The 25,498-nt window shown below is 34.3% G+C and overlaps 2 protein-coding genes across 17 annotated transcripts in view; both read right to left on the reverse strand.

Moving 5' to 3' along the window:
- Window positions 1-1,099: 1,099 nt before the first annotated feature.
- LOC18098700 (rab escort protein 1) lies at window positions 1,100-6,120 on the reverse strand. Of its 3 annotated transcripts, XM_024601190.2 has the most exons (10): window positions 6,104-6,120; window positions 5,175-5,988; window positions 4,933-5,055; window positions 4,510-4,609; window positions 4,106-4,144; window positions 3,760-4,003; window positions 3,599-3,674; window positions 2,950-3,151; window positions 1,850-1,930; window positions 1,100-1,592 (listed from the first exon to the last, which is right to left on the reverse strand). In XM_024601190.2, the coding sequence occupies exons 2-10, from the start codon at window positions 5,921-5,923 to the stop codon at window positions 1,497-1,499; spliced, it is 1,710 nt and encodes a 569-aa protein (XP_024456958.1). In that variant the 5' UTR covers window positions 5,924-5,988; window positions 6,104-6,120; the 3' UTR covers window positions 1,100-1,496. The 3 variants fall into 3 exon arrangements, with proteins under 3 accessions (XP_024456958.1, XP_006382513.1, XP_024456957.1); XM_006382451.3 differs by lacking the exon at window positions 6,104-6,120 and having other exon boundaries at window positions 2,959-3,151; window positions 5,175-6,041; XM_024601189.2 differs by lacking the exon at window positions 6,104-6,120 and having other exon boundaries at window positions 5,175-6,041.
- Window positions 6,121-8,095: 1,975 nt separating this feature from the next.
- LOC18098701 (rab escort protein 1) overlaps window positions 8,096-25,498 on the reverse strand; it is a 101,668-nt gene continuing 84,265 nt past the window's right edge. For 2 of the 14 annotated variants that reach the window (XM_052453006.1, XM_052453007.1), the window contains exons 2-18: window positions 19,401-19,511; window positions 18,994-19,092; window positions 18,777-18,839; window positions 17,956-18,033; window positions 17,337-17,505; window positions 15,812-16,077; window positions 15,359-15,722; window positions 14,136-14,195; window positions 13,038-13,315; window positions 12,403-12,714; window positions 12,132-12,310; window positions 11,764-12,046; window positions 10,654-10,836; window positions 10,412-10,570; window positions 9,529-9,705; window positions 8,717-9,004; window positions 8,096-8,612 (exon numbers count right to left, since the gene is read on the reverse strand). In XM_052453006.1, the coding sequence (XP_052308966.1) occupies window positions 8,448-8,612; window positions 8,717-9,004; window positions 9,529-9,705; window positions 10,412-10,570; window positions 10,654-10,836; window positions 11,764-12,046; window positions 12,132-12,310; window positions 12,403-12,714; window positions 13,038-13,315; window positions 14,136-14,195; window positions 15,359-15,722; window positions 15,812-16,077; window positions 17,337-17,505; window positions 17,956-18,033; window positions 18,777-18,839; window positions 18,994-19,092; window positions 19,401-19,496 (3,219 nt within the window). In that variant the 5' untranslated portion in view covers window positions 19,497-19,511 and the 3' untranslated portion in view covers window positions 8,096-8,447. The other 12 variants (XM_052453002.1, XM_052453003.1, XM_052453004.1 and 9 more) reach the window with 11 other exon arrangements.

The raw sequence follows: 25,498 nt of genomic DNA on the forward strand, positions 1-25,498 counted from the left end.
AAGTACCATCAACAATGAAGTTTTTCCACCTTTCTTTTTCAGCTTGTTTGGAACATAAAAAATTGTTGCAAGTGAAACTCTATCTAGCCATTTTTCTTGTTTGGAAAAGTTTGAAGTTAAAAATTCAATTGTATAATCTCAGCTTAAAACACAAGAATTCTATAGGATCACTCAAAATTGGTTCATTAGATCACACTCTTGTACTTTTATGAACAAATAAATTGAAATTCAAACCATTTCCAAAGGATGAGCAAGAACTTGTCAAAAGCAAACTACACAAATCTCTCAAATCATAACTAGACACTCAATTTCCTAAACGAAAGCACCCACTTAAGTATCATCAGTGCATCTTCAAGTAGTCTGATGCTATAAAAAAAAATCCTGACCAATGAACAGAATTGGAGTAATTAAAAAGCTCTAGAACCTGAAAAACTACAATGTCCTCTCTTTTGTCAACATTGAAACAAAAACAAACACATATACACAAAGCAACATTGAATGGATTTCAAGTTCATGGAATGCTGCACATCTTGGATTCACAAAACAATGTCATTTCGGTGGTATGACATCTTTGGCCAATTACAGTTTGCCAAATATCCTTCCTTATCTATCACCAGCCTAGTTCCCACTTGGGCAGATAGAGTGAATTGAATGAAGCAGCAGAACAAAAATTGTTTATATTATCTTCGCATGATTCTCTTTTTACTAGTTGGCTTGGCTTTTCAGACAACAAAAGCTGAACAATCATAAACAGATAGCAAAATATGTAAATTGTCTTTTTTTTTATTTCTTTCTTTCTTTTTTGTGTATACATATTTTCATGTTATTTTGTGCTGTCTCCTGCCCTTCTTTTCTGTTAGGTGCTTGGCTTATCCACTGATAAAATCCTAACAAAAATTTTTTCAAATTTGAAGGTCTTTAGAATGAATATGACATCACGATAATGAAAAATACCTGTACTCGGGTTAGCACCTGTTGGCCAGATTTTCACTTTCCTGTAGTCAAAGTGCTGTGTTAAAGGGCTGTGCATTGGCCACCACAAATTAAATCTCAAGGCAGGCTGTGCATGATATGATGTCTATGGATCAAAGAACAAAGATAACGAGCAAACTAATAATTGTTGAAATCAACATATTTCCACTGATACAGATTCACTTGTCATGTTTACAAAGAAGTATTTTAACTCTTATCATCAAGTTTTCATGTAACAGTGATCTCTCTGATGAGTTTTTTCATGTTTTACAACAAATAGTTGCTTGAAAAGCCAAGCATCTCTGAATTTTTGAAGTTCACAAAACAGGAAACGTGTGTGGTAGCATCACATTTGTTTTCCCCTCAACTGCTTTAACAAATATGCATAGAGCTTCATAAACCACTCGATGCAACCACAACAACCATGCACCAGGTGCATAACGCCCAGATAATTGCTGGCAGAGATAGGGAAGTGATTGAATACAGCAGCATAATTAGCAAACTGATCCAGTCCAGCATTATATCTAGGTCTCTAGAGTGAGTTCAATATCATCCTCGGAATTCTCAGGTGGAGTTGTCTCTGGGAATTTTTCTTCATTTGGATACATCTCCTGAAAGAGCTGTCAAGTAGAAGCACTAGTATTGAATTCTCAGTCGGCCAAAAAGAATGAAAAACTCTTGAGTATACAATGTGATCTAGTAAGCATGCATATTGGCTTGTGGTTGTTGAATCACTGACATTCATTTTCCTATTTAACAACTTGTTGGATGGGACATAAAAGAGAAAACAGGAATACACTGAAGTGATATACAGAAATTAGGCGTTTAGGATAATGGAACCTGAAGCATCATAAATGTTAAATAAAGGATAACATACCTTCAAAGCTGCATCTAATATATCGTTGTAATTCAGATTTCCATCGGGCATGGGAGCAAAGTTGATAGAATCAAATTGACCCTGAAACAAAAGAGATGGCATACCAATATCAACCTAAATGCATGCACATCTATATACCTAACTTTCCAAAAAAATTACACATCCAGCACCATGTTTCGTGTTCAAACAGTAAAAAATCAATCTATCATGCACCAGTTCTGAGTTTCACTAAATCTGAGCAACAATAGTTATAAAGTATCAGATTTTTTAAATCCAGTACACCTGATAGCCATTTCAGAGCAAAAGGAAGCATTGCTTAGACTGCTACTAAACTGGGAGGTCAAAAAAAAAAAAAACAGCAACAACAACCACGCGACATATTTACTCAAGCAACATTTAATAAAAGAAAGTCAATCCAACTCAAGGTCATAGATTTACAGGAATTGAAGCAAGCAAGAGTTAATATAACCTATTGAAACCATTAAAGCACAACCATTCATTCAGCTTAAAAATGATCATAGGATCTAGTTAAGAAAGTTCAAATGAATCGAGGCTGGTCTCTAATGTGAGTTGGGGATTGATTTGACTGATGACACTAGCAGAAAAAAGAAAGATGAAGCAGGAGATCATTGAGCAACAGCTCATAGTTGAACTAAAGGGACTCAAGTGACCTGCTGAAACAACTTTGATGGGCTCCAACTACCCAAAACAAGTACAGGAAGAAGAAAATAGAGGCAGCTGGAACATGCAAGGAAGAAATTCAATAAAATCTAGAGAATAAATTGAAGGGAGGGAGGTAGATTCAAGAGAGGAAGAAGAGGGGAACACCAGGGCAGCAGCCATCAGGTTCTAAAACTCCAGATAGGCAGGCACGTGACAAAAGAGAAGTAACCTTAAGCGTTTATGATGAGGCACCCTAAGTATTAAGCCCCACATGTGAACTTAGTGTAAGATTAACTTGAAACTACCAACACATAAGATAAAACTAAACCGCAAGTTCTAAACATGAGTTCTAATAACCCCCACAGGTGTGCATGAGCACGTGCGGGCGCGTGTGTGCACACGTGAGATGCTAATAGTAAGAGACAAAAGTTCAAGACATGAAGCACCGTAGACATCTCCTGAATATACAACCCGCTCCAAATGACACTGGGTTTCTCTTCAGTATTCTCACTCTGAACTGTGGAACTGCTTTCAGAATTTACAGAATCAGGAAAAGTCAGAAGGGCATTCATAGCTGCATTTAGTAACCTCTTCCCTTGAATGGCATCATCACACAAAGCTGAAAGATAGAGCACAAACCTGAAACAAATAATCAGAGAAATTGTTAACTCAAGGATCCCATATTCTTTTGAGAGGCAGGGGGTTACTGTACTATGAGAAGTAGTAGTTCTCAATGAATGAAAAAGACGTCCATTATTATCACCTTAATGATGCTACGGGTGTGGAAACATTTTGAAGAACAAAACCATAAATAATTAGATGTCTATCTCCTTGTAATGGTTTTCATCCCAAGCTGTCACGGTTAATGTATGTATTTCTAAATGTACTAGTTATTTGGAACTCTCTCCAAAAGAGTCAATATAAATCCAGGAATGGGGTGAGCAAGGACAAGGTCTCCCTAATATTTTTCATGTTGATCTTGCATGATTACTCATGTTACAAATGCAGTCCTAACAGGTAGTCAGCAGTAGAATCAGAAGTCAAGGAAAGTAAAAACATAAAAGAAAGTGGCTGGTGGTAACTCACATGCCCAAAGGACAAACAGCCAAGTTGCCACTTATTTGGAGAGCTCGAATTGATGTAATCTGCTCAGGGTACAGGGCTAGACAAAAGGGATAAAAAGTTTGAACCGTATGATTCCTATAAACTCAATAAGGAACAGAAATGAAACTATATGCTGATCTTACATCGAGGGGGGTATACAACCAGAAGATTTGATGTATCTGGCTTCAAGGAATTTCGTGTGATGCATATCCCTCTGGCCACCTTCCCTTTAACATCTCTGGTGCTCAAAAAGTTAAAACTTTCATGCAGAAGATCCGATGGAGAGGCTGATGGTGAGGCAAGTGTAAAGGATGGATCCAGAACCAGCTTCTGGCTAAATATGTCCTGGCCAGAAGCCAATCGAACACCTTTGTAACTCCCACTATCCTGGAAAAAAAAAGTTAAGAAAAGATAATTCATTTGCCCTAACAGGTGACTATATCATTTTATGCCGTCCATGTATTAAACATTATAAGCATATTTTAGCACCTTTTCCATAAGTAACGCAGTCACTGGCATTCGCAGAACCTGTATGACAAATGTCTCGAAAGCAGGTGAGCATGTTAGCTTGACAAAGCAAAAACTGTTTCTGTCCACTTTATAACAAAATTCTATAGTATAATAAGTAAACATTATTTGCAATTTTTTTATGTTCCCGCAAAATATAAGGAAAAAATAGCACAAGTACACCTGTGACCATTCTTGTGAAAATCAAATAACACCCAAGTATCTAAAGCAGCAGAACAGATCAAACAGTGTCAATCACATTTAGGAACAAGTTACTTACACAACACATGGACAAAAGAAAATATATCAGATTTAACTATTAACCAAAAATGATAGTTCATATTTCACCAAGAGAAAGAAGCCACAGTTTCTTTCAGTGAACTTACGTGAATGCAACCTTTGACAGCAGAGCGGCGGCTAAAGGCTTGTGGCAGTTCCCCTTGACCATAAATGGGATAAATTAGGGCCCCGGAAGCATTTGTAAACCTGAAAGGAGTAAGAATTATAAACAACAAACTTAAAGCAAATCGATGTAAATTGCTTAACTAATACAACATTCCAAGCCATAAATCAAGGTTAGATTTTTAGTTGCCAGTACAGAACTAGAACTCAACATTTTTCTCTCTCTTTATCTGCTCCTACCCTACACTTTCTGTGGTGTTCAATACTGGAAGGAAAAATAATATAATCTTGTAGTTAACGCAATATGTGTTTCTGATCAAGATATCATACAAGTCGCGAGTGCAGCTCTATAGCACCCACCCAAATTTTAAACCAGAGAATAACTGCTTAACTATAAAAGAATTAACCTCCCAACTGATGACTGGTATAGAGCCAAACGATCTATTCCATCTTTAGTCTTGAGCAAATTTTGGCAAACCCCCATGTCATCTTGATCATAATCTGCCATAGCTATAGCATACAGAATAATCCTGCAGACAAGCAGAGATAACCAAAATCCAGTAAACTTTAGACCAAACAGGGAAACAAAACGCACAAATAACAAATATACTCTTGCTAACTGATAGAGAAAGGCAACAGCAGTCTGTACGATCTAATCTTTGGAGGCAACCGCATTTTTGACAAGTACTCAACAAATGGCCTCTCCAAATCCTCATCTGAAATCTTCGTCTTACCTTCCTCTTCATCATTCCCATTCCCAATCCCATCATTACCAGAAGAACCCGCCGCCACTGTGGCATCCAAGTGCCCTTGCACCAGCTTGAAAAACCTCATCAACTGATTCTTTTCCATCAGAGTCAAACTCTTATCCTTAAATATGGCAGCTCTGGAATCTGGCACATTCCATAACTTTCCATTCTCATCACCAACAAAACTGGCATCAATACTCTTGAACTCCACATAATTACTTGCTCCAGATTTTAACATAAGATCAATTGACTTGTCGGCGCAAAATAACACCCTTGGTCCACATAAGTCCAAATTGAACTTCCGTAAGTTTTCTTCCAATAGTTCAGGATAAAAACAGGAAATCTCAACATCTGAATATACCGGCTGAGTGGTGAGATTTACAATGGAGTAATCAGGGATGTCAGTTGTGGTTGAGGTGGAAGATGGTGGTGAGGAAGCTGTAGAATTGGAAATAAGGAAAGATGTGAGTTCCGGGACCGAGAGAGAGGAGTAATGGGACCCATAGAATGGGTTAGTGTCAAGGTGAAGGACAGTTTTTCCAGAAGCAGAAGCTGCAGCAGCAACAATGCATTCTGCTAAACCAGTGCCCACAGCAATCAGGTCGAAGGTAGTTGGTTCAATTTGCGGATATGGTGGGGGCTCACCCATGGTCGCACTGGAGAGGAACAGTAGATTTACTGCTGTAAGTGAACAAGTGAGTAGCTAAAAATCACCTGGCACAAGAAGCAAGAGAAAAAAAAAAAAAAGTGTAATCAAGGATGATCAAGAAGTGAAGTTTTTGCACTTTCTTTTAATATTTGCACACCAGCAAAAATGACGTGGAATTACCTGTACATCTACAAGATCTGGGGTTTTTGTTCTAAAAGATCTGAGGTATTTTTACGGTGCTTCAGTGTTCATATTCATGTGCTTATAAATATTTTTTGACGTATACACGAATTTATAAATATTTTTTTAAAAAAAAGAATTAAAAAATAACATTAATGCGTTTTCGGTGAAGTTAGCATCAATTTTTTTTTTCATTGCGCTTGGATTTTAACAATTAGTTCAACATATTTTCTAGTTTTTAGGAATTAATATATACCTAAAGTGATATTTTTAATCTAAAAGTAAATTTAAATAAGTTGACATGTTTTCTTCAAGTTAGTATCATATTTTAAAAACTTGAATTTCAAGTCAAAATTAATAAGTCTCCTTAGAGCAGGGACTAACACAGGATAAGCTTAGTATTATGTTGAATTTTTTATTTTTTAAAAAGTTAATAATAAAAAAGAGTTGGGAAATAATAAAAAAAAATAGTAACATGTATCTAGAAATTTCAAGAATTTTTTTTAAAAAAAATCCGTTAAAATTTCAGCAGAGTTTCTTTGAGGTTTCAAATTATCGACAATATTATATTTACATTTTCTATGTCATTTCACATCCCGATCCAATCATCCTGAATCTCAACCAAACTCATCATCATCAACATAAAACGTCTTATTCAATAATATTATAAAATTCAAGTTCACAAAAAAAAAACAATGCATAATTCCATTGCTATATATTATCATTGCATAAACTATATCATGTGTAACAATATTATATAATGAAATTCAAGTGAAAGATTCAATTTCAACTATAAACATGCATGATTAAAGTAGATATTTAGAATTACATCATTAGATTAAAGTCATACATCCGAATTTACATATCAATATTACTTTTTAAGTTTAGAAAATAATTGTCTTTAATAACAACATAATTACATAGCAAAAAATACCTAAACTAATATCACTCCTGACGTGACCTCAATGGACCTGAAAATAACAAATAAAATGTACATATAAATATAAAAGATAACAACAACAATAATAATAATGATAGGTAATAATTTTCAAGATATTTCTTTTGACACATAAAATTTAAACATAGATTTCTTTACAATATGCATTTTTCATCTTGAAAATCACAACAAGAATAAAATGATTTTGAACGTCATCTTTTTATGGATCAATCTTCATTTGATATCAAGATATTATTCTATCGATATCATTAACATATCTCATTCTTTTGGAATAATTAATTAACTCTTATCGTATTTTCTGGAAGTTAATTGTTGATATTAATAAATTTCTTTAATATGATTAGTCTTTTTTTACCGGGTTACACTGAAAAATTCAGCTTGAAAGTGATTACATATTAGTGAGGACAGTAACATGGATTGAGGGGTCTCTAGCCTGAGACGAGGGATTGACTTGGCCGATTATGGTGATAGAAAAATGAAAATGAAGAGCTTCATCTACATTTTACCACAGCTTCTGAGAAAACATTCCTTGGACTCTAACTAACAAAGACAAGGTACGAGGGAAAAAGTTGATCGGATGGGAAATTTATCAATGGAAGAATCTAGCATTCATCATTACGGTATGCAGATCTCTTAACAGAAGACTAATTATTTTGAACCTTGTTTAGCTCGACCGGCCTTGCCGATTGAATCAAAGCCTAGCCTTAGATTTTATTTTAAACCTGTTTGAAAGTTAACCTTTGTAAACACAAACTGACAGACCAAACGGGATAACCCAATTTCAAGAATAGTTTTTATTTTTTTTCCAAAACATCATTATAAAGCTGACCTGACGTATGATGAAAAACAGTACTGTTGGCCGTAATTATAAGGCCGGCTTTGCAAGAAAACTACGTTGCTGCAAGCCTTATCATTCAAATTACTTGATCTCCCTATAATTATGAGACGGTGCAGTTCATTATGTGGCAGGCAGTCCATGCACAAACCACCATGTAGGATGTGTTCTACCAGTGGATCATGAGAAGGAGAACAAATTCTCAAGAAAATATTCTGCATTAAACAGCAATTCTAGAAACAATTTCTATTCTCTTTGATCGAATGAAACAAAATGGATAAAAAAAAAAAAAACAAAATTTCCTCATTGAAGATGACATCATTCTAGTTAAGCGGGGGAATAATTAGATAGATAAATAGAGGGGGGGGGAAGAACTACACTAGCTTGTAGAAATATTATTAACTCATGATTAATGATCACTATTAGCAGTAACCTAAAAAAATTTAATGCTGAATAGGGGTTAGTGGATCCTGGGAAATGAAGCTGAAACCAAGATTCCAACAGCATATATACAAGGGGTTGATGGTAGGGTACAGTAGAGCGCAGCAGTTTCATGTTGGTATTAGAGCCAGTATTTGCGTCTTTATTCTTCCCATGCACATTTGTATCTCTCTATATATTGGCAGATTTTGTGGACAGCATGGATGCAAGCTAGTAACAGCAGAATCAATTATCTGGGCCACATCAGATGGGGGATACTGTCGTTCAGTGCATGTCTGCGTATTATTAAAACATGATGAGCATGATATTATAGGAAATCAACGGGAGTGAACATTTTCCATCCAAGAGAGAGCACGGTGGTACAAAATGTCCAAGTTACCTGTATCATGAGCAAAGCAGCGACACATGATGATATGAGCTCTGAAGGAATTGCTGTCTCAATTTTTTCAGAATCATTTGATTGAGGCCCAGATACATTGCAGTTAACCTGAGGCTCTGGTGTGCTGGGAATCAACTGATTTTGAAGGCCTAAACCGGTATTGGCCTCCTCCTGGGACCTGATCATTTGTGCCCTAGATTCTGATCCCAAATGACTTCTATCCATAGAATCTAATGCCTCTCCGATTCTCGCAAAGGCATCTTCCCCTTCTTTCATGGATGAAATTGCCTGCAATAGTTATTGCATCACTAAGTGATAACTAGATAATGGATGCATGCCTCTGGTTAATTCTATAATGAAGAGAACATCAAGCTAGATATATTACTAGCAACCAGCAGATATAAGACAATGAACCTCCAGATAAGTATCTAAGAGGACTTGAACATGAGTTCGCTCAAAATTTAATATATTTTTTTAAAAAAAAGTTCCCAACAGGCCCAACTTAGGAATTGCTGAGTTCCATCTAATGGGTTGCGTAACAGGCTCAGTCTGCAGCACCAATCACCAACGAGTATATAATGAGTTGCAGAGAAATGGAAGAACCATCAATCTTATATTGATATAATGTATGAGAACCACAGAATTTTGTTTTCAAGATTAAATGGATGGTCATGATTAAGGGATCATAGAACCACTTTCATCAGTAATAGCAGAATTAAAAAATGATTACATTCAGAATTTCTGCAAACACATTTCAGATCGGTGTGCAGGCATGGAAGAGTGAGGAGAGCAAGAAGACTGAATGTGAATACCTGGACAGCAGCATCTACCATAATATGTGCCTTTAATCTCAACCCTCTAACAATCTCGAGAACAGCAGATCCTGAATCTTGAGAAACACAAGAACTTTGCGGTCTTAGCATACCAGAGAAACAGGAATTGGCTGGAGGTTTCAGCCAAGCAGGCACATTGAGTAAAGCAGAAGAGGCCTGTCAGATATATAAAGTGATTAGAGGTTGAAGCAAGATTGCAGCACATAAATCTGAAAGTGAACATGCAAATCATATACAGCGTGAGTGCAAATATAAGCAAGGCACATGACTGGCCACTGGCTTCCTTTAGTTGTACAAGTACTGTGCCCAAGTGCTTCTTGAAAGGTTCAGAATCTTTTAAAGAGTTATCTCCATTTTTTGGGTTTTCCATTACATCATTATTTGTGTTTTTAAGCAACACCAACCACAATTCCTATAATTATAAAACAGGGGAAAATATGGTCACAAACTTGATGCAAATCCAAGGCAACTCCATTTGTATACAAGATCATGAAGAAGTACGGTGTTGAATCAAGTATTAAGGATAAAAATGCTAGCACTGCAAAAGCCAGGAGACCAAAATGGTGAGTGCACATTATGATTTTATGTTGTGCTCTTCCAAAGGAAATGCCTAGCCAGCTTAATCGGTGGTGTGTAATTTACAATCCAAATCCCAAAAGACAATAATGAGGACAGTCTGAAAATGGAAGGAACATTGAGCCAAAACCGGAAGTGTTGCAGAATTAAATCATAGACCAAAGAAAAACAAATCCTCCCTGTAAAATGGCAGACAGTGACAACCATCTGTGCCATAACTGAGCATCACAAGTATTGCAGGTTGTTCAACTGAATATAGCAGGTTGCATATAGCTGCATCTTGTACCTTTTTATCAAGAGCACAATTCAGCTCAGACAGAGCTCGAATATCATATTTCTTCAGTTGGATCTGTGATACCCTAGAAGGTTGACCACAGGCTCCTTGTGCATTGACAATGTCAGTGGATGTTGCCTTGGCAAGAAGGTTGGCATGGTTTGCCTCAACCTGAATAAAAGTAATCATATTGCTTGAAAATAACAAATTTTGTAATACCGTTATTCTGAAGTTTAATGGATAGCTATTCTTACTTGTGCCTGCTTCATCAAAGCATTCATGGGACTCTGTGCATTCCTTAGTTTTTCAATTGCAGTGAACTCTCCGATGCTTGACTTCCCATTCACTGGCAGTTCCTTGGGCAGAACAGAGGTTTTCTGTCTCCTAAGAGCTTCTGGCATGTTATCCAGCGGATTTGAAGGCATGCAATCTATATCCTACAGTAAAATATTTATTGTCATTGTTCTGAAGTAGGAGAGATGACTGTGCTAGTTTTTAAAGGAAAAAAATAAATGGAGGAGATGTCTATTCCTAGAATAAATTCTGCAGAAAATATATTTCCTTCTCAACATGACTTGGGAACAAAATGGATGAATCATTAGCGACTGAATCATGAGAGGAAAAGTAGAAGAAAGGCACAAGTTGGAAACAAAACAATAGCAAAATTCAAATAAATTCTTAAGAAGAAATTTTACTTAACTAAACAAGACTGTTTGGAGACAGTTCATTAACAATTAGGACATGAAATTTGCTAAATTACACTTCCCAAAAAAATAAAAGTAATTTAATAGCTCTTAACTGCCTAACAATTACAAATAGCTTATAGAAGCACAAAAGCTCAAACATCAGGAGGATTAAAGACCATGAAAGCTTTATAATCCCAGCCAATAAATCATAAGTACTAACCAGAAATTGAGTAACCAATGACTTGCAGCAGAACCAGTATGACCCATGTTACGGGCTACAACCACTCATCTTTGTAGTCAATAAGACTCTTGGCATTACAGCAAACTACTATGAAAATTGATCATTTTTCACTTCATAAACTAGGATGTCGTAAGGTTTCTGGGGCACAATTCATAGAGGGCAACCAAATTGATTGCTGCTTGTTATTTTACAAACCAATGAACTATGAGCATAACATTTGAAGCCAATTTCTGAATCAGCACAGCATAAGTAAATTCTACCAAAACTTAATAGAATATTCAAGTCTTTCACATTGTTCCAACTTCCAAAAGATATTTTCAAATGCAAACTATTTATGCCACTGAAAAAAGCAAAACACAAATAACAAAATCTGAAAAACTGTAAACAACACATGAAAGTAAGAAATATAACACACATAAATTCAAGAATGCAATTACCTTGACAAATTCAACCCCTAACTCAGCACGGTCAAACTGAACCCTGCACCGGTCATGATCCACGGTGAGCACACTTCCATCATGAAGATCTCTTGTTTTGGGATGAATAGCAATTACTCGCTGTCCAACTGATAAAGGTCTTGCTAAATCTGTTGGAAGTCCTTCCCTTAAACCAGTACGAAGCTCCATATAATGTTTTCTCACAGATTCTCTATATTGCTGGAGTTTCTCTCTTTCTTCGTGTAAAAAACGCTCAGAAAACCTCCGAGGTTTGCCAAGAGAACTGCATAAAGAAGAAAGTTACATTAGTTTACGCTCCATGAATGTAGCTATAATATGCTTGACAGAGATTGAAAAACAAAACACACCTTCTTATGACACCCCATTCTACTCGAGTCAGCCTTGGAATGTGCCCAAGTCCAACATGATTCAAATATTCAACAAACTCCCTTCTAGAAAACCAAGGGTAGTCAACTGCACTGTAAAACCATTCATATGTACACCATCTGCGAACCATAGGAGATGATACTACACAAGAAAGCTTGTCCTGTAATTCCAGAAACCAATAAGAACATCTGTAAATGAGACTCTAATAATTGGTAAACTATGATAAATAGAATTACACATGGAGGACTTCACCTTTAGATGGGTTGCTTCATCTTGTAGGGAGATGGAGTATTTACTAATTTGATTCTTCAGAACGTTCACCTTTGGAATCATTGCTCTCTTTAGATCCATCTTGCGTCTACTTGTTTTTCTGGTTGGTAAGATAACTTGGCTTGCAACAGGAACTTGTTCAGTTGACGTTGCTAGATCATTTGATATAGTTTTCTGATCACCACTGAAAGAACCATCTGGCAATTTTAATGATTTCAATTGTTTTGAAGGAGAAGAAATTTGAGCACTGTGTTTTCCTTTAACCACAGATGTATTCTCCTCTTCATCCAGAACCTGTGCCAGGGTTCATATGGAATGGAGTCAAACACCAATTATGACCAAAGAGAAAAAGAAAGAGCAAGGAATAACCAGCGACACTAGTATCTAACAAATTCCAAACATGTTTATGCCTTCAAGCATTCACATGTCCATTTATGTAGAGGGAAAAAACTAAACTTTCATTAGCTGGGACCTGATGAATACACCTAAACCAAAGCAATCAATAACAGTTGTGTATCAAAATTGCAAGGGAAATTCAAACAATAAATCAAAGCATGCTAACAGGTATTAATGAATGAATGAATGAATGAAAGAGTTACATGAACAAATGGGTATACCTTTGCTACCAAAGCCTCGCGTTTTCTTTTCAGCATATCATTGCTGATGGACTGAGGCCGTTTATTTGCTTCAGAGACTGATTTAGCAGAACTTTGTGGATATCTTCCGAGCTTAGATTTTCTTGAGGTTGCACCCTCAACATCACTTGTTGCCTTTTCTTTCTGCCTTGAGAATTTAGTTTTATCTCTATGATGACTAGTAGATGCAGATTCAGGTATGCTACTCTTGTGGTCCCCATTTTGTGTGGTTCTTTCGTCATCCAACAGGCAAGATGATTCTAAAACAAATATTAAAAGAGAAAAAAGAAGGATTTATATTTTAAGCACATATGAAAAGGAATAGCACCTCAGCTACAACAAACTAAGACCTATATGCAGCGCAGACCAAAGCATAAAGTATGTCAAAATAGATTGTAATCCTTTTATATTAATAAAAGAAAATAACCAGTTTGCCAATATCTGCTTACAATCATTTAGAGAAGCCAAAACTTCATAGAAAAAATCAATGCAGAAACAAAATGCAAAATGGAACCATAAGAAAATGCAGGAGAACATTTAATATTTACCCAATATGCAACGTCAAAATATCAAATACATGAAGTAGATATCACAGTCCACTTGATAACATATCCCTTAGACATCCTCCTCGTCCCTTTTACTCATAACATCATGTGTGTATGCGTGTGCACATGCACCTGCATGCTTGTGTGTGTGTGTGTGTGTGTGTGTGAGTGAGTGAGTGAGAGAGAGAGAGAGAGAGAGTAACATTCTTCCAAAGATTAAAGAAACAAGGGAAATAGGAAGGGAAATAAGACAAAAGTAGTGATCTGTTGTTTCAGCTGAAATTGAAGAATACAAAATTGATTAATATTCTACATTAGGATTTCAGTATAAATATTTCTAGGAATGATTTCAGCAGTAAAGTTTTCTTGAAATTATCATCTCTAACAAAGCAATATTGTACAATAATTCAGCATGCAAATGGGATGTTGTTTGACAAGTGATGCAATGTTACTAAATTAATTACTCATTGTACTTCAATATATTTTGTCGTTTCACACAAGTATGTACAGAACCAGAGATGCATTTAACATTTACCAAATTCCATTGCAGAAACAAGAGCCAACGTTTGAAGACCAATCAAGTCAGCAGGTTCATCTGCAAATAAATAAGGAAAATGTAATACATCAGCTGTGGGAGTACAAATGGTTGGATAAGTTCGTTATCATTGACATATCATGAACATTCTACAAACTTAACAGGATTACAGCTAGGAGAAGCAAATCAATTCACAAGTTAAAAACTGTCACGTGTATTTCCCTCTAGTTTTGCCCCAACAACAGGTTACGCAATGATTATCACTACTTCACCACCCCATGCATTGGTGAAAGTTGAAGTCAGTTCTAGATCTCTGGTAACTCTTCCGAAAGATTTACCAGCTATGCTAATTGGTAGAATTTTCTTGAATGGCTGGATCATTCAACCAAACCAAGTGCCAGGATGTGAAGAGGAGGGGAGGGAAAATATTGCATCATAAAACAACAGTTTATATCGCACCAACCTAGTGATAGGAGATAAGTTCACTTAACCAGGAACCCTCTCCAATACCTAAAAAAGGCTATCCAAGCTATCAATGATATAAAAGAGTTGATAATCAGGTCTGATCTCACCTTTCAAAAAGTTGCTTCTTCAAAGACAAAATCCAAAGCATATGAAGTTATAAAAACAAGCCCACACTCATTACAGTTCTCCAAATAATCCTCCTGAATGATAATCCTCCAATAGACTCCAAATAATCAGGACATGGTCCAAGCATTAACTATTAATAGAGCCATATTAAAGGAAACAACTTTCCTGAGTTCCCACAAATTTCTTTTTAAGACAGAAACTCCATAGTCTCCACTATAAGCATCATCCTCGTTGTATATTAGTTTGTAATCTGAGAATTGAATTCAAGAGCCATATCTTCCCATTATCTTGGGCAGACTTGCTGTATTGAATCCCAAATCCCTAACAAAACACCTAACCAGATAACTTCAAATACACAAATGTCAACAGAGGAAAAAATACAAGGGCCATAACAAGATTTACAATTCTTAGGAGATGTAGCACAAATTTCACTCCAATGCAAGGGCAAAAGACTTCATAATTCACAACTTCAGAAGAAAATGAAACTGCAATTCTAAAAAGTCTTTTGATTTAACGAATGATGATCTCAGATGAAACATGCAATGAAGTGACTATATAACTCTCGCCCATGAAAAGGAAAGATGATTGCCAATCCATAACACTCAAGATCAAGTGTGAAAGAACAGAATTACCGTCTGAAAAAAGTTTCTTGCTTCTCTTCCTTTGGCTCCGGTGAAAGGTCTCATCAATTTTTGCATTTGACATCTCAATTTCAACTTTTCCCTTCAAAGTGCTGGCCTTTTGCTCTTTTTCAGTGCCACTGCACGCTTCTCCACCATCATCAGACTGACTGTTCCCAATCTTCTCAACTTTAATTTTATTTCCATAGAACTTCTTGCCTTTTCGATGAACTTCTACAGTACCTATACCTTCCATTTCCGCCAAGGAGCTTGCATCCCTCACACAAGCAAGATCAGGCCCCCCACGTCCTATGCCACTTTCAGACCAATTTTCATTTATGGAAGCATCACAAAGATTTGCTGGAGATGATTCAGACTGCAGAATTCAATTAAGGAGACAGAAAGTTATGATATTGCATAACCAAAGTAACAATAGCCATGGAAAATTGGCCTACAGTAAAATACCATCCTATCCCAGCTTTGAACAGGTGATGATTTCATATTTTCTGTTCTTCTACAGGGTGTTTGAGACATTTGGGGAGAGTCTACTCTCTGCAATGCCTCGGTTAATGCCAGTACAGCAGCATGCTCATCGTCATTATCATCGGCATTGATCTCTAACTTTCTGCGCTTCTTCTTTGGTGAAACATAATTTTCTCCATCATCTTTCTTACGCAGATATGAAACAGGGAAGCGAGGTGTCCTTTTCCCAACTGCATGAAGTGGACGGCCTAAATATGAATTTGAATTCATCAGAAACAAAAACAACACTTCAAAAGGTCATCGCTGTTGTTAGAAACATTTATATCACGCATTAACTATTCTGTTGAGTTCAAATATTTATGAGAAAACTTAGAAGTATAAAGGAAAGGAACAATGCACGAAAATAAAAATAAAACAAAATTGAGTTGCATAATCACACTATCAAATCAAATTCAATACTAAACCTTGATGGAAAAATCTCAGGAAAAGAAATTCCATGTCAGACAAATTAAATCTTTTGTTGTTGTAATTCCAGTTCACAGAAAATTACAAGAGTCAGATTAGTTGCCTATTCTATCCAATCCCTATACAATTGTATTTGGACATCAAAACCATTGGATTTGCATCATTTTCAATAACAGGATATGGATATCGCTCCATGTAGATGACCACTGGGGGGAATTCTATACCTGTAACAGCATCTGATTCATACAGTTTTCTGTTCAGCCCTATTCCAACTGAGGAAATAGATTTCACTTTCATCTCTTTTGACTCAATTGGATCAAAGCAAGACTCCTTCTGTGTGCTTCTTTTTTATGCTGTCTTAGATAACATTGTCTCCAATATTTGTGGAGTGTTTGGGTGGGAGGTGCGGTAGCTTTTTTTTTAAGGTACCACCCTTTTAAAGCACACACCACACTTTCTAAAAGCAAAAAATACATGCTTTTTAGTAGGAGGTGTGGTAGCTTTTTGAAAAAAAACAACCACACCTCCCACCCAAACACCCACTTGATATTTCATTCTGCAGCTAAAAAATCTAAAAACAAGGGAAAGAACCATCCCGTTTGTATTGCTACAAAGTTTGGACCATACTGATATTTCACAATGGTGGCTTTCTATCCATTTACATTAATAAACAAAGACAGGAGGTGGAAATTGCCTCTCCACCTTAGTATCTTACTAAACCACTTAGATGTCATTAGCATAACCCCATAAAAGGTTACAGTTTATGCAGTAAAAAGTATAAAAGAATACGGGTAAAAGAGTGATTAGATTAAATTCATTGAAAGTTTTTAGAAAATAAAATAGTGAAGGACAAGGAATGTTTGGACAACAAAAATATAGACACTGACAGCGACAGCTGGAATGCATGAGCCATCTAATGCATGCAAGTTGGAGACCTAATTAAGGAAAACAAGTACGAGTACTCCTCAAATCATAACAGGGTGGAGAAAGGAAAAACTGGAAACAAACCAGAGTTGTGTTTTCCATAAGCAAAGTATATTACCACATCCTCTTTTTAATAATGATAAGCATCCATCAGTTGATCCAACCATGCGAAAATGTTGGGGATCTTCTTTTGATGCACTAAGCAGCACTTTTGGCCGCTTGTGTTTCTGAAGCTTCCTGAGTACTCCAGGCATCTCATTGCTTTCTCGTTCACTATCACTTGCTTCCTGCAAGTTCAAAATCCGGATACAAGCAATCAGCTTTTGATTTATCAGCAGACAATAAGACAAAATCAGGATTTACAGCAATTCTACTAGGTAAATCAAAATGCATCTTATAAAATGTTTTTCTGTAACCATCTAATTATCAGATTATGCAACTTAATAATGATAAAAGACAAAATTTATGGTCCCTTCTTACTGTGAACACCCATAATGCATCAAATTATCTGTCTCATTTTCAGTCAATTGCTGTAAAGTATTCTCCAACATATCTGCTATAAACACCATGGCTACCATAAATCTAAAAGTATCTGAATAATTAAATTTTCAATTTGCACTTCCCTGAACTCCCCTTCCCAGAGGGGAAAAAAAAAGAAAGGAACAAGAACAAAAAATAAGAACAATGAAGACAATCAGAAATTAAGTTGAACTTCCAGATGTCAAATGCAATCATACCAGAACACTATAGTGATCAATCATCATAGCTATAAGCCCAACTACAGAAGCTGTTCCCTCTGGAAGAGACAAGTACGCCTGAAAAAATATAGAACATGGAAGAGCGACAATGTTAACGAAGGACACCAAGACTAACTAAGGCTTCATCTACCATATAATAACCGAGATTTAACACAGGATACATATTACTTATTCTGACGATATTTTCCTTTTGCAAGTTGAAGAAACTTTTTAAAAAATATTCCATCATTTTTTTTAAGCTTTTATATTACCTCTGCAATCCCATAACATAGGCCCAACCAGGGGCCAAAAGGTAGTATCAAGTTGTCTGGAATCACTCTTCTTGCACTGCTAAGGCAATGCCCAAAATTTTACAATGACATCCACCTTTTGTCTTGAAATTTTGGGTTTTGTTACCTCGTTGAATGACATGCGAATAAGAAGCAACTTATATAACATTCAAAAGTTCACAAACTATTCAATAGCTTTAGACTACAAATCCAAAATTATAGAAACAGCTGACTTTATGTCCTACTTTGGACACATCAAAATTCCAAGAGCTAAGGTTCTTAACCATATTCTAAGGAAGCCCACCCAATTGTAATTCTTCCAGTAAAAATGTTCAATAGCATAAACAAATTAGATATGAATTGTGTTCAATTAAGGACACTCGACACCAAAGGTTAAGAAGATCCCGATTCCAATAACAAAACCACATAAAAAATTCTCACAGTATGACAAAACTGTAAAGACAGAAACAACAAGAAGGACGTGTAAGCAGTGAGACTAGTGACTGATTAAACTAGCTGAACACAAGGTACCCGATTCATATTGTAAAGGGCCTCCACCATTTCCACAGATCTGTTGCGCACTTCAGCAGCTACCTGATCATCAACAACAATAAAAAATTAAGATGATACTTAAAGTGTATGATGAACTTAATTTGCACAAATTAAAGTTCATGGAAAATTATCATGCTGAATAGAACCAAAGAAAGTATAATGATGAAAAGGAGTCACGATAACACATAAGGCATACTTTCTTCCAGTTCTTTCCATTGTCCCGATATGCTTTGTAAAATCGTTCAAGTTCTGCCTTCTTCCATTGAGGTCCTAACTTATCAGACAATTTCTTCTTCTGGGAGAAAGCAAAATAGTCAATGCATTAAAATATCATTATACATTACAAATTTTCTGAACGAAGAAAGTTCTTTGGAAACTCTTTGCCATTTGTTTAAGAGAAATATACTAAGTCTCAATTTTGCTATCATATCTATATCAAGATCAATGAACCACAAGGCTATGAATAAAAATAAATCAAGTCTTAAAATAACTCCGCGAGCAATTTAACTCAGCCAACAGCTGGATCATAAAGAATGAATCAAACCATTAAAAAACTGGTGTAAGTACACAAACACATACAAAGCCAATTCTCACCCCATTCACCTGCTGTTTACTTTTGCCTGAACTCTTGACTTCTTTTTCAGGTGATACCTCATTCAGAAACCTCTTATTCACACTTTTTTTCCTTGCTGGGGCCATGGAGGACCTATCTATCTGAAACAATCAATGAACAAATTAGCAACACCAATTTGCTTAAAGCTTTAACATGGACATCAATAACCATCAAAATTCACAAAATACATTACATTAATAATAAAAATATAAAACTCTTCGCAAAGCAAGACGATCTTCCACCCCAGAATTTGAAATATAATACAGTCCAAATATTAAAAAAATTTCCTTCTTTTGTTTTTTTTGGTTTTTCGGATACTTAGACTCGAGTTGGAGTTTACTAAGCTGCACTAATTGTGGAGAATATTTTCCCACTCGGATTATATTTAAAACCTCAGTCAAAACCCACCACAAGAATTCAACTTTTACAACATTACCAAAATCACATCATTTTATCAAAGTATCAAAAGAAGCAAAATACATATATGAAAAAAAAAATCAATTTTAGCAAATAGAAACAGAGGAATCACAACAAAATACGCAAGGCTATTAAGGAAACACTTCAAAAGAGAATCGAAAGGAAAAAACCACCCAGTGCCATTACCATATATCACAGTTTTCAATCAAAAAACAAAAAATAGACCCCCCAAATTTCAAATTTTCAGATTTTTTTTTTTAAATGAATTTCAGAAACAACTAAAATAATTCAAAAATAAACCCCCCAAAATTGAAAAAAGAAATTCAAATTCAAAACATCACCAAAACCCAAAATTTCAAATTTGACTAAAATTCAAGCTACAATTCAAAACCCATCTCCAAAATCCCCTCAAAAAACAACGAAAACGAATAAAAAAACAAAAATCAAATTTTGAAACCAAAAAAAAAAAAATTCATAGTAAAGCCCCAACAAAAATCTCAAAATTACTCCTCTAAAAACCCTAATTCACAGATCCGATACTGTACACTTACAGATTCAGAGTAATTGATATCTGGGTATAAATCATACAGTGAAACAAAGGGCTGTGAAGAGAGAAAAATGCAAGCTTTAAGTTCATGTGTTATAGAGAAGGGTTTCTTAGAGAGAGAAATAAAAGAGAGTTTTCAAAGTTGCGGAAAAGAGAGGCTCTTTTAGAGAGAGAAAGAGAGATGTTGCCGCGAAACTTGAATATAAAGGTGGGCTGGCCAATCAGATGTTTTTTCTGTATATATTTTTTTGTTTCGTTTTGTTTTTCTTGTTTTATACAGTGTTTTTTGTTGTTAATCACCGTACACGTTGGTGTGTGGGGTATTGTATGGTATGATCTTGTGGTTATTGGTTGGGGTTTGAAGGGATAATTATAGCAGATTCAATTTGAAATTTTTTTTTGTTTGCTGTGGGAATGGCCCTTGAATTTATGGGTATTTGTACTTGGTTACCATAAAGTTTTAGAAAAATGGGCCTCGAAGTTTTCTATTGAGAGATGGTCCCTCATTTGAATCTTCTGCACAAAGTTTTTAAACCGCACAATCCATGACACAACCTAAGGCTCGCATTATGGGTTAGATAAATTTATATATGTGAATTTAAAATTGTGTTATTTTAATTATTTATAAAAAAATTAAAATAATATCATTTAAAAAAAAAATCAGATTGAGTTTTGACAATGTTGTAAGTGGGCTCATTGAGTCAATCAAGTTTTAATTGAATTGATTTTTATATGGTTTAATGTAAAACTCGATCAACACCAAGTTTTTTATTGAGCTTGTGTATCGGTTGAGTGGGTTAAGTCGAGTCAATTTAAAATGATTTAAAAAAACAAAATGATTTTTTTAAAAAAAAATATTAATTTGATATTTTTTAAGATGAAAAATAATTTTAAAAACAGAAACAAACAAAATGCCAAATAGAAACTTAGTATTGAACTAATAAACTCCTCCGTAAATTTATTAGCCTTCAACATTTATTCTCGTAAAAGAAAAGAAAGGACACCAATAGCACCAAGCTCAAACTCCTCGCTCCTTGCCATCCCCAGCATTTTCAGCCCTGCCTTGCCTTGTTACACACCACCCTCATTATTAATGTCAATAGGAACCTATTTTCAGGAAAAATAAATAATTATAAGCTAATTCATTTTTCTTTTTTTCCCATAACAATGATAATTATTATTAAATTCACCAATAAAAAAAATTACTGATTTGTTACCTTTTCAATCAGTAAAGCTAAGATCCCATTTGGACCAAGATCAGCATGGTAAAGTGACCAACAAGCAATTTTGTCACCAACTTTGAAGTCACTCTTCACAAGAACTTCAGCCCAAGCAATCTTTTCCAATCTGAAATTCTTGACTGCCCTATCATAGTAAATTGCCACCCAAATCTTATTCCTTGGTGGTGTGTAGATCTCAATTTCTAGTCCTTTGATCCCAATTTCATCGAGCATGGGTTTTGGTAGAGTTGTTAAGAAGCTTTTTGAATCTCCAACAAGAACTAAACCTAGCATGCCATCTTGAGTCATGGTTTCTGTGAATAAATGTTCTAGCTCCCCACCAATTGGATAGTGTTGAATCTGGTTAGGTTGAGGAGTAGCCATGTTCTTGAATTAGGTTTTTTTTTTTTTTTTTTGGTATGTTACCCTCTTGAAAACCACCTTGATGATTTGAAACTAAATATAGGTAAATGAATGTTGGAATACTTAATAGAATGCATGACTAACATATATATGAACTGTGAAGAAGGCATGACACATAAATCATGACATTAAGAGGGATGATACCTTGTCTCAAATTCGATAAATATTAATAATAAACATTATCAAATTTGATATATCATATTTAAATATATAGAGAATAATTATATTTTTAATCTTATAGTGTCTGTGTACTTTATATTGACATAATAAACACATATGTGTGTGTGTGTGTGTATTACTTTATTATTTTATATTAAATAGTAATATTTGGGTAATGGACATCAAAATAAATACTCGAAACTTAATAAATAAAATTTAAATTTTTTTCTTGATAAATAATAAATAAGATATAAATATAATAAAAACATGATCTATGAATAGTATATTCAATCTTCATCGAACATTACTAAGAAGACATTTGTTTCTTCAGCAACTCAAGTTCACTAAAATCACAATAAAAAATTCCCTACTAGTAGCATATTTGACAATAAAGATGGCTTAGCCAGTTATAATTTTTTTTTTTTTTTTAAATATTAAATAACTATATTATTATTTTTGCTTTAAAGGAGTGTGCTAGACTGGTGGATAATCACTGTACACGTGTTAAGTGGAGTTTGTGTAAGTAGTGGTGATCATTTTCGGTTCGATTTGGTTTTTATAAAAAAAAATAATCAAACCAATTTTTTTTTAAATCGAAACCGGTTCAAAGCGACCGGTTTCGGTTCGGTTTGGTTTTTTAGGACAAAAGCCGGTTCAAACCAGTTTGGTTCTGTTTTTTTGGTTTGGCTCGATTTTTTCTGGTTTGACTCGGTTTTTTTCTGGTTTTTTTTTGTTTGGGTTCGGTTCAGTTTTTTCGGTTTCAGACTTATAAAACCGAACCGATCGGTTTTTTCAAAATTTTAATCGGTTTTTTTTCACGGTTCGATTTTTTCAATTATTTTTTTTAATTTTATCAGTTTAATCAGTTTTTTAGTTTTTTAGTTACTCTCATTTACTCCCATGTGAGTATTATGTGTATGGCATGATCTGTGGTTGTTTCTGGCACGAGTGAATAATTATACCAGATTTAATTTGAAATTTCGCTACACAATGTTCCCTGAATTTATATGTATTGCATTTATCTCCCTAGAGTTTTGATAATTAACGACTTTTACACTTTGTTTGGACTTAGGCGTTACTGTAAACTAAGGACGTGGCAAAATAATCACCCTACGATTGGTATTAAAATACGATCACCACATTATATATTTTCTCATGTTAATTTTTTTTTTATGTAATTCAAGATATTGATGGTAACGGTCAAGAAAAAATTATGAAGGCAATTAACGTTATCTACAATGATATTAAATTAGGTATATAATCTCATTATTAGGAAAAGTATGCGTATAATCCAATCAAAAGAGTTATAAATATATAATCTCATTATTATTATTATTATTTTCTCGTGATTTCTTGGATATCACTTGTAATATTTTAGTTGTTTTATTTTCTTCTTCACTCTTTGATTTTAGAAGTTAGATTTTTTCTTCTATTGCCACTTTTATTTGTAAGAGGATTACTTGATGGTATAAATGCCACATTAATTTTGAAAATTAATAAAAATTAATGGCTTGGCATTTTCAATTGAGTTTGTCAAAGACATGCATGTTTGTATTACAAAACTACTAACACCAAAACTTTTAATCATAATTGTTAGATTTAGGGTGTGTTTGTTTTTGCAGTTAAATCCGTTTTGTTTTTCACTTGAAAATCATCAAACTAATGATTTTTAAGTGTTTTTCGATGGATTTAATAGATAAAAAAAATAAAACAACATTATTTTAATGTTTTTTCGATTAAAAAACACCTTTTCAAAAAAACACTTTACACCGCATTGCCAAATATACACTTAGGCCATGTTTATCTACTGAAAAATAATTTTATTTTGGAAAGTGATTTCTATGCAAAGTGAATTGCAGAAAAGTGAGTTATTTTTTTTTTATATGTTTGCTAGTGCAATGGAAAATGAGTTTAAAAACAATTTCTAATACTTGGTTATGTCATAAAAAATAAGCTGGAAAATAGCTTATTAATATTTTATTAAAAGAATATGAATCAAATCCAACAAAAAAAAAAGTTAAAGGATGATGAAATTTAAAAAATTTAATTTCATAAACTATTTCAAATAAAAAAATCAAAAGAATGGAGACGAAATCTAAAAGATAAAAACGTTGAAAGAGGATAAAATTAAAAAATATATAAATTTTATAAATTATTTCAAATAAAATAAATAACAATCAAAAGAATAAGAATAAAATTTGATAGATAAAAAAATTTTAATTAGAAAAAATGATAAGAGAAAAACAAATAACAATCAAAAGCACGACAATCAAAATTGATATAAAAATCAAATTCTGAGGGACAAAATTGAAAAAAAAATATTAAAAAAATATAACAATCAAAAGATTAAAGATCAAATTTGATATAATCAATAAATAATAACATAGTTTTTAATTTTTCACAACTTTTAGAAAATATTTTTTTGTCCAAAATAAAAGAAAAAAAAAGTTTAAATTGCTAAGTTGTAATTTTAACTTACAGGTTAATTGTTCTGTTTGGGATTGTGGTTGCGATTGCTTTTTAAAGTACTTTTCATGCCGAAATGCATCAAAATGATATTTAAAAAAAAATTATTTTTGAGATTAATGCATCAAAACAATTCAAAACATAAATAAAATTAACAAAAAAAATTTTTGAATTTTTTGAAAACCATCCCCGTTTAGGTTTTGGATCATAAATTTTTGAATCGACCTGTCATGCCGCGCTAAGTTTAACAACCATGTTATTAACATATCAATGGTTTCAACTTAGCCGACATGTCATTTAAAGATTCAAGATTGAGTACTTGCGAGGCTATTAACTAATGTTTCTTTAGTTTTAAAATAATCTTTTCAATTCAGTTGTTGTATCTTGCATTTTTATAAGCAAGCCCTACTTCTTATAGTTTTTAGACGAGTCCGGTCTAAGATCAAGGTTCCGGATTTTGATCGGGTCATCGGGTTGCCCGGATCAATTCTTTTTTTTTTTTAAATCAAAACGATGTCATTTTAGTAAAAAAAAAAAGTTAACGGGTTGCAACTGAGTTTTTGACCGGATCTTGCCGGGTCAACTGGGTCGCCGGGTCAGCCGAGTCACACCGGGTTTTTCCTTCCCCGGTTTTTTCTTCAGCTTGACCCGGTTCCAGCCCCGATTCGGTCGGGTCCCGGGTTGACCCTCCAGACCGAGTTTTAAAACTATGCTACTTCTTGAATTTTTAAAAATGTTGTTATGCAAATTAAATATGATTTTAGAATTGATTTTTTTACTTCAAATCATATTTTTTTTTTCATAAGCAATAAACTGCATTACAACGTAGAAATAATTAAAATTTATCTTGAATCAA

Source organism: Populus trichocarpa, chromosome 5, assembly GCF_000002775.5.
Source record: "Populus trichocarpa isolate Nisqually-1 chromosome 5, P.trichocarpa_v4.1, whole genome shotgun sequence".
Lineage (NCBI taxonomy): Eukaryota > Viridiplantae > Streptophyta > Magnoliopsida > Malpighiales > Salicaceae > Populus > Populus trichocarpa.

What these genes read in the sequence shown, in the direction of transcription:
- LOC18098700 (XM_024601190.2), bottom strand. Translation starts at nt 5,923, where the DNA reads ATGGGTGAGCCCCCACCATATCCGCAAATTGAACCAACTACCTTCGAC. An exon ending in GCTGTTTGTCCTTTGGGCAT is followed by an intron (nt 3,152 to 3,598) that starts GTGAGTTACCAC and finishes TATTTGTTTCAG; the next exon opens with GTTTGTGCTCTATCTTTCAG. An exon ending in TATTAGATGCAGCTTTGAAG is followed by an intron (nt 1,593 to 1,849) that starts GTATGTTATCCT and finishes TCTACTTGACAG; the next exon opens with CTCTTTCAGGAGATGTATCC.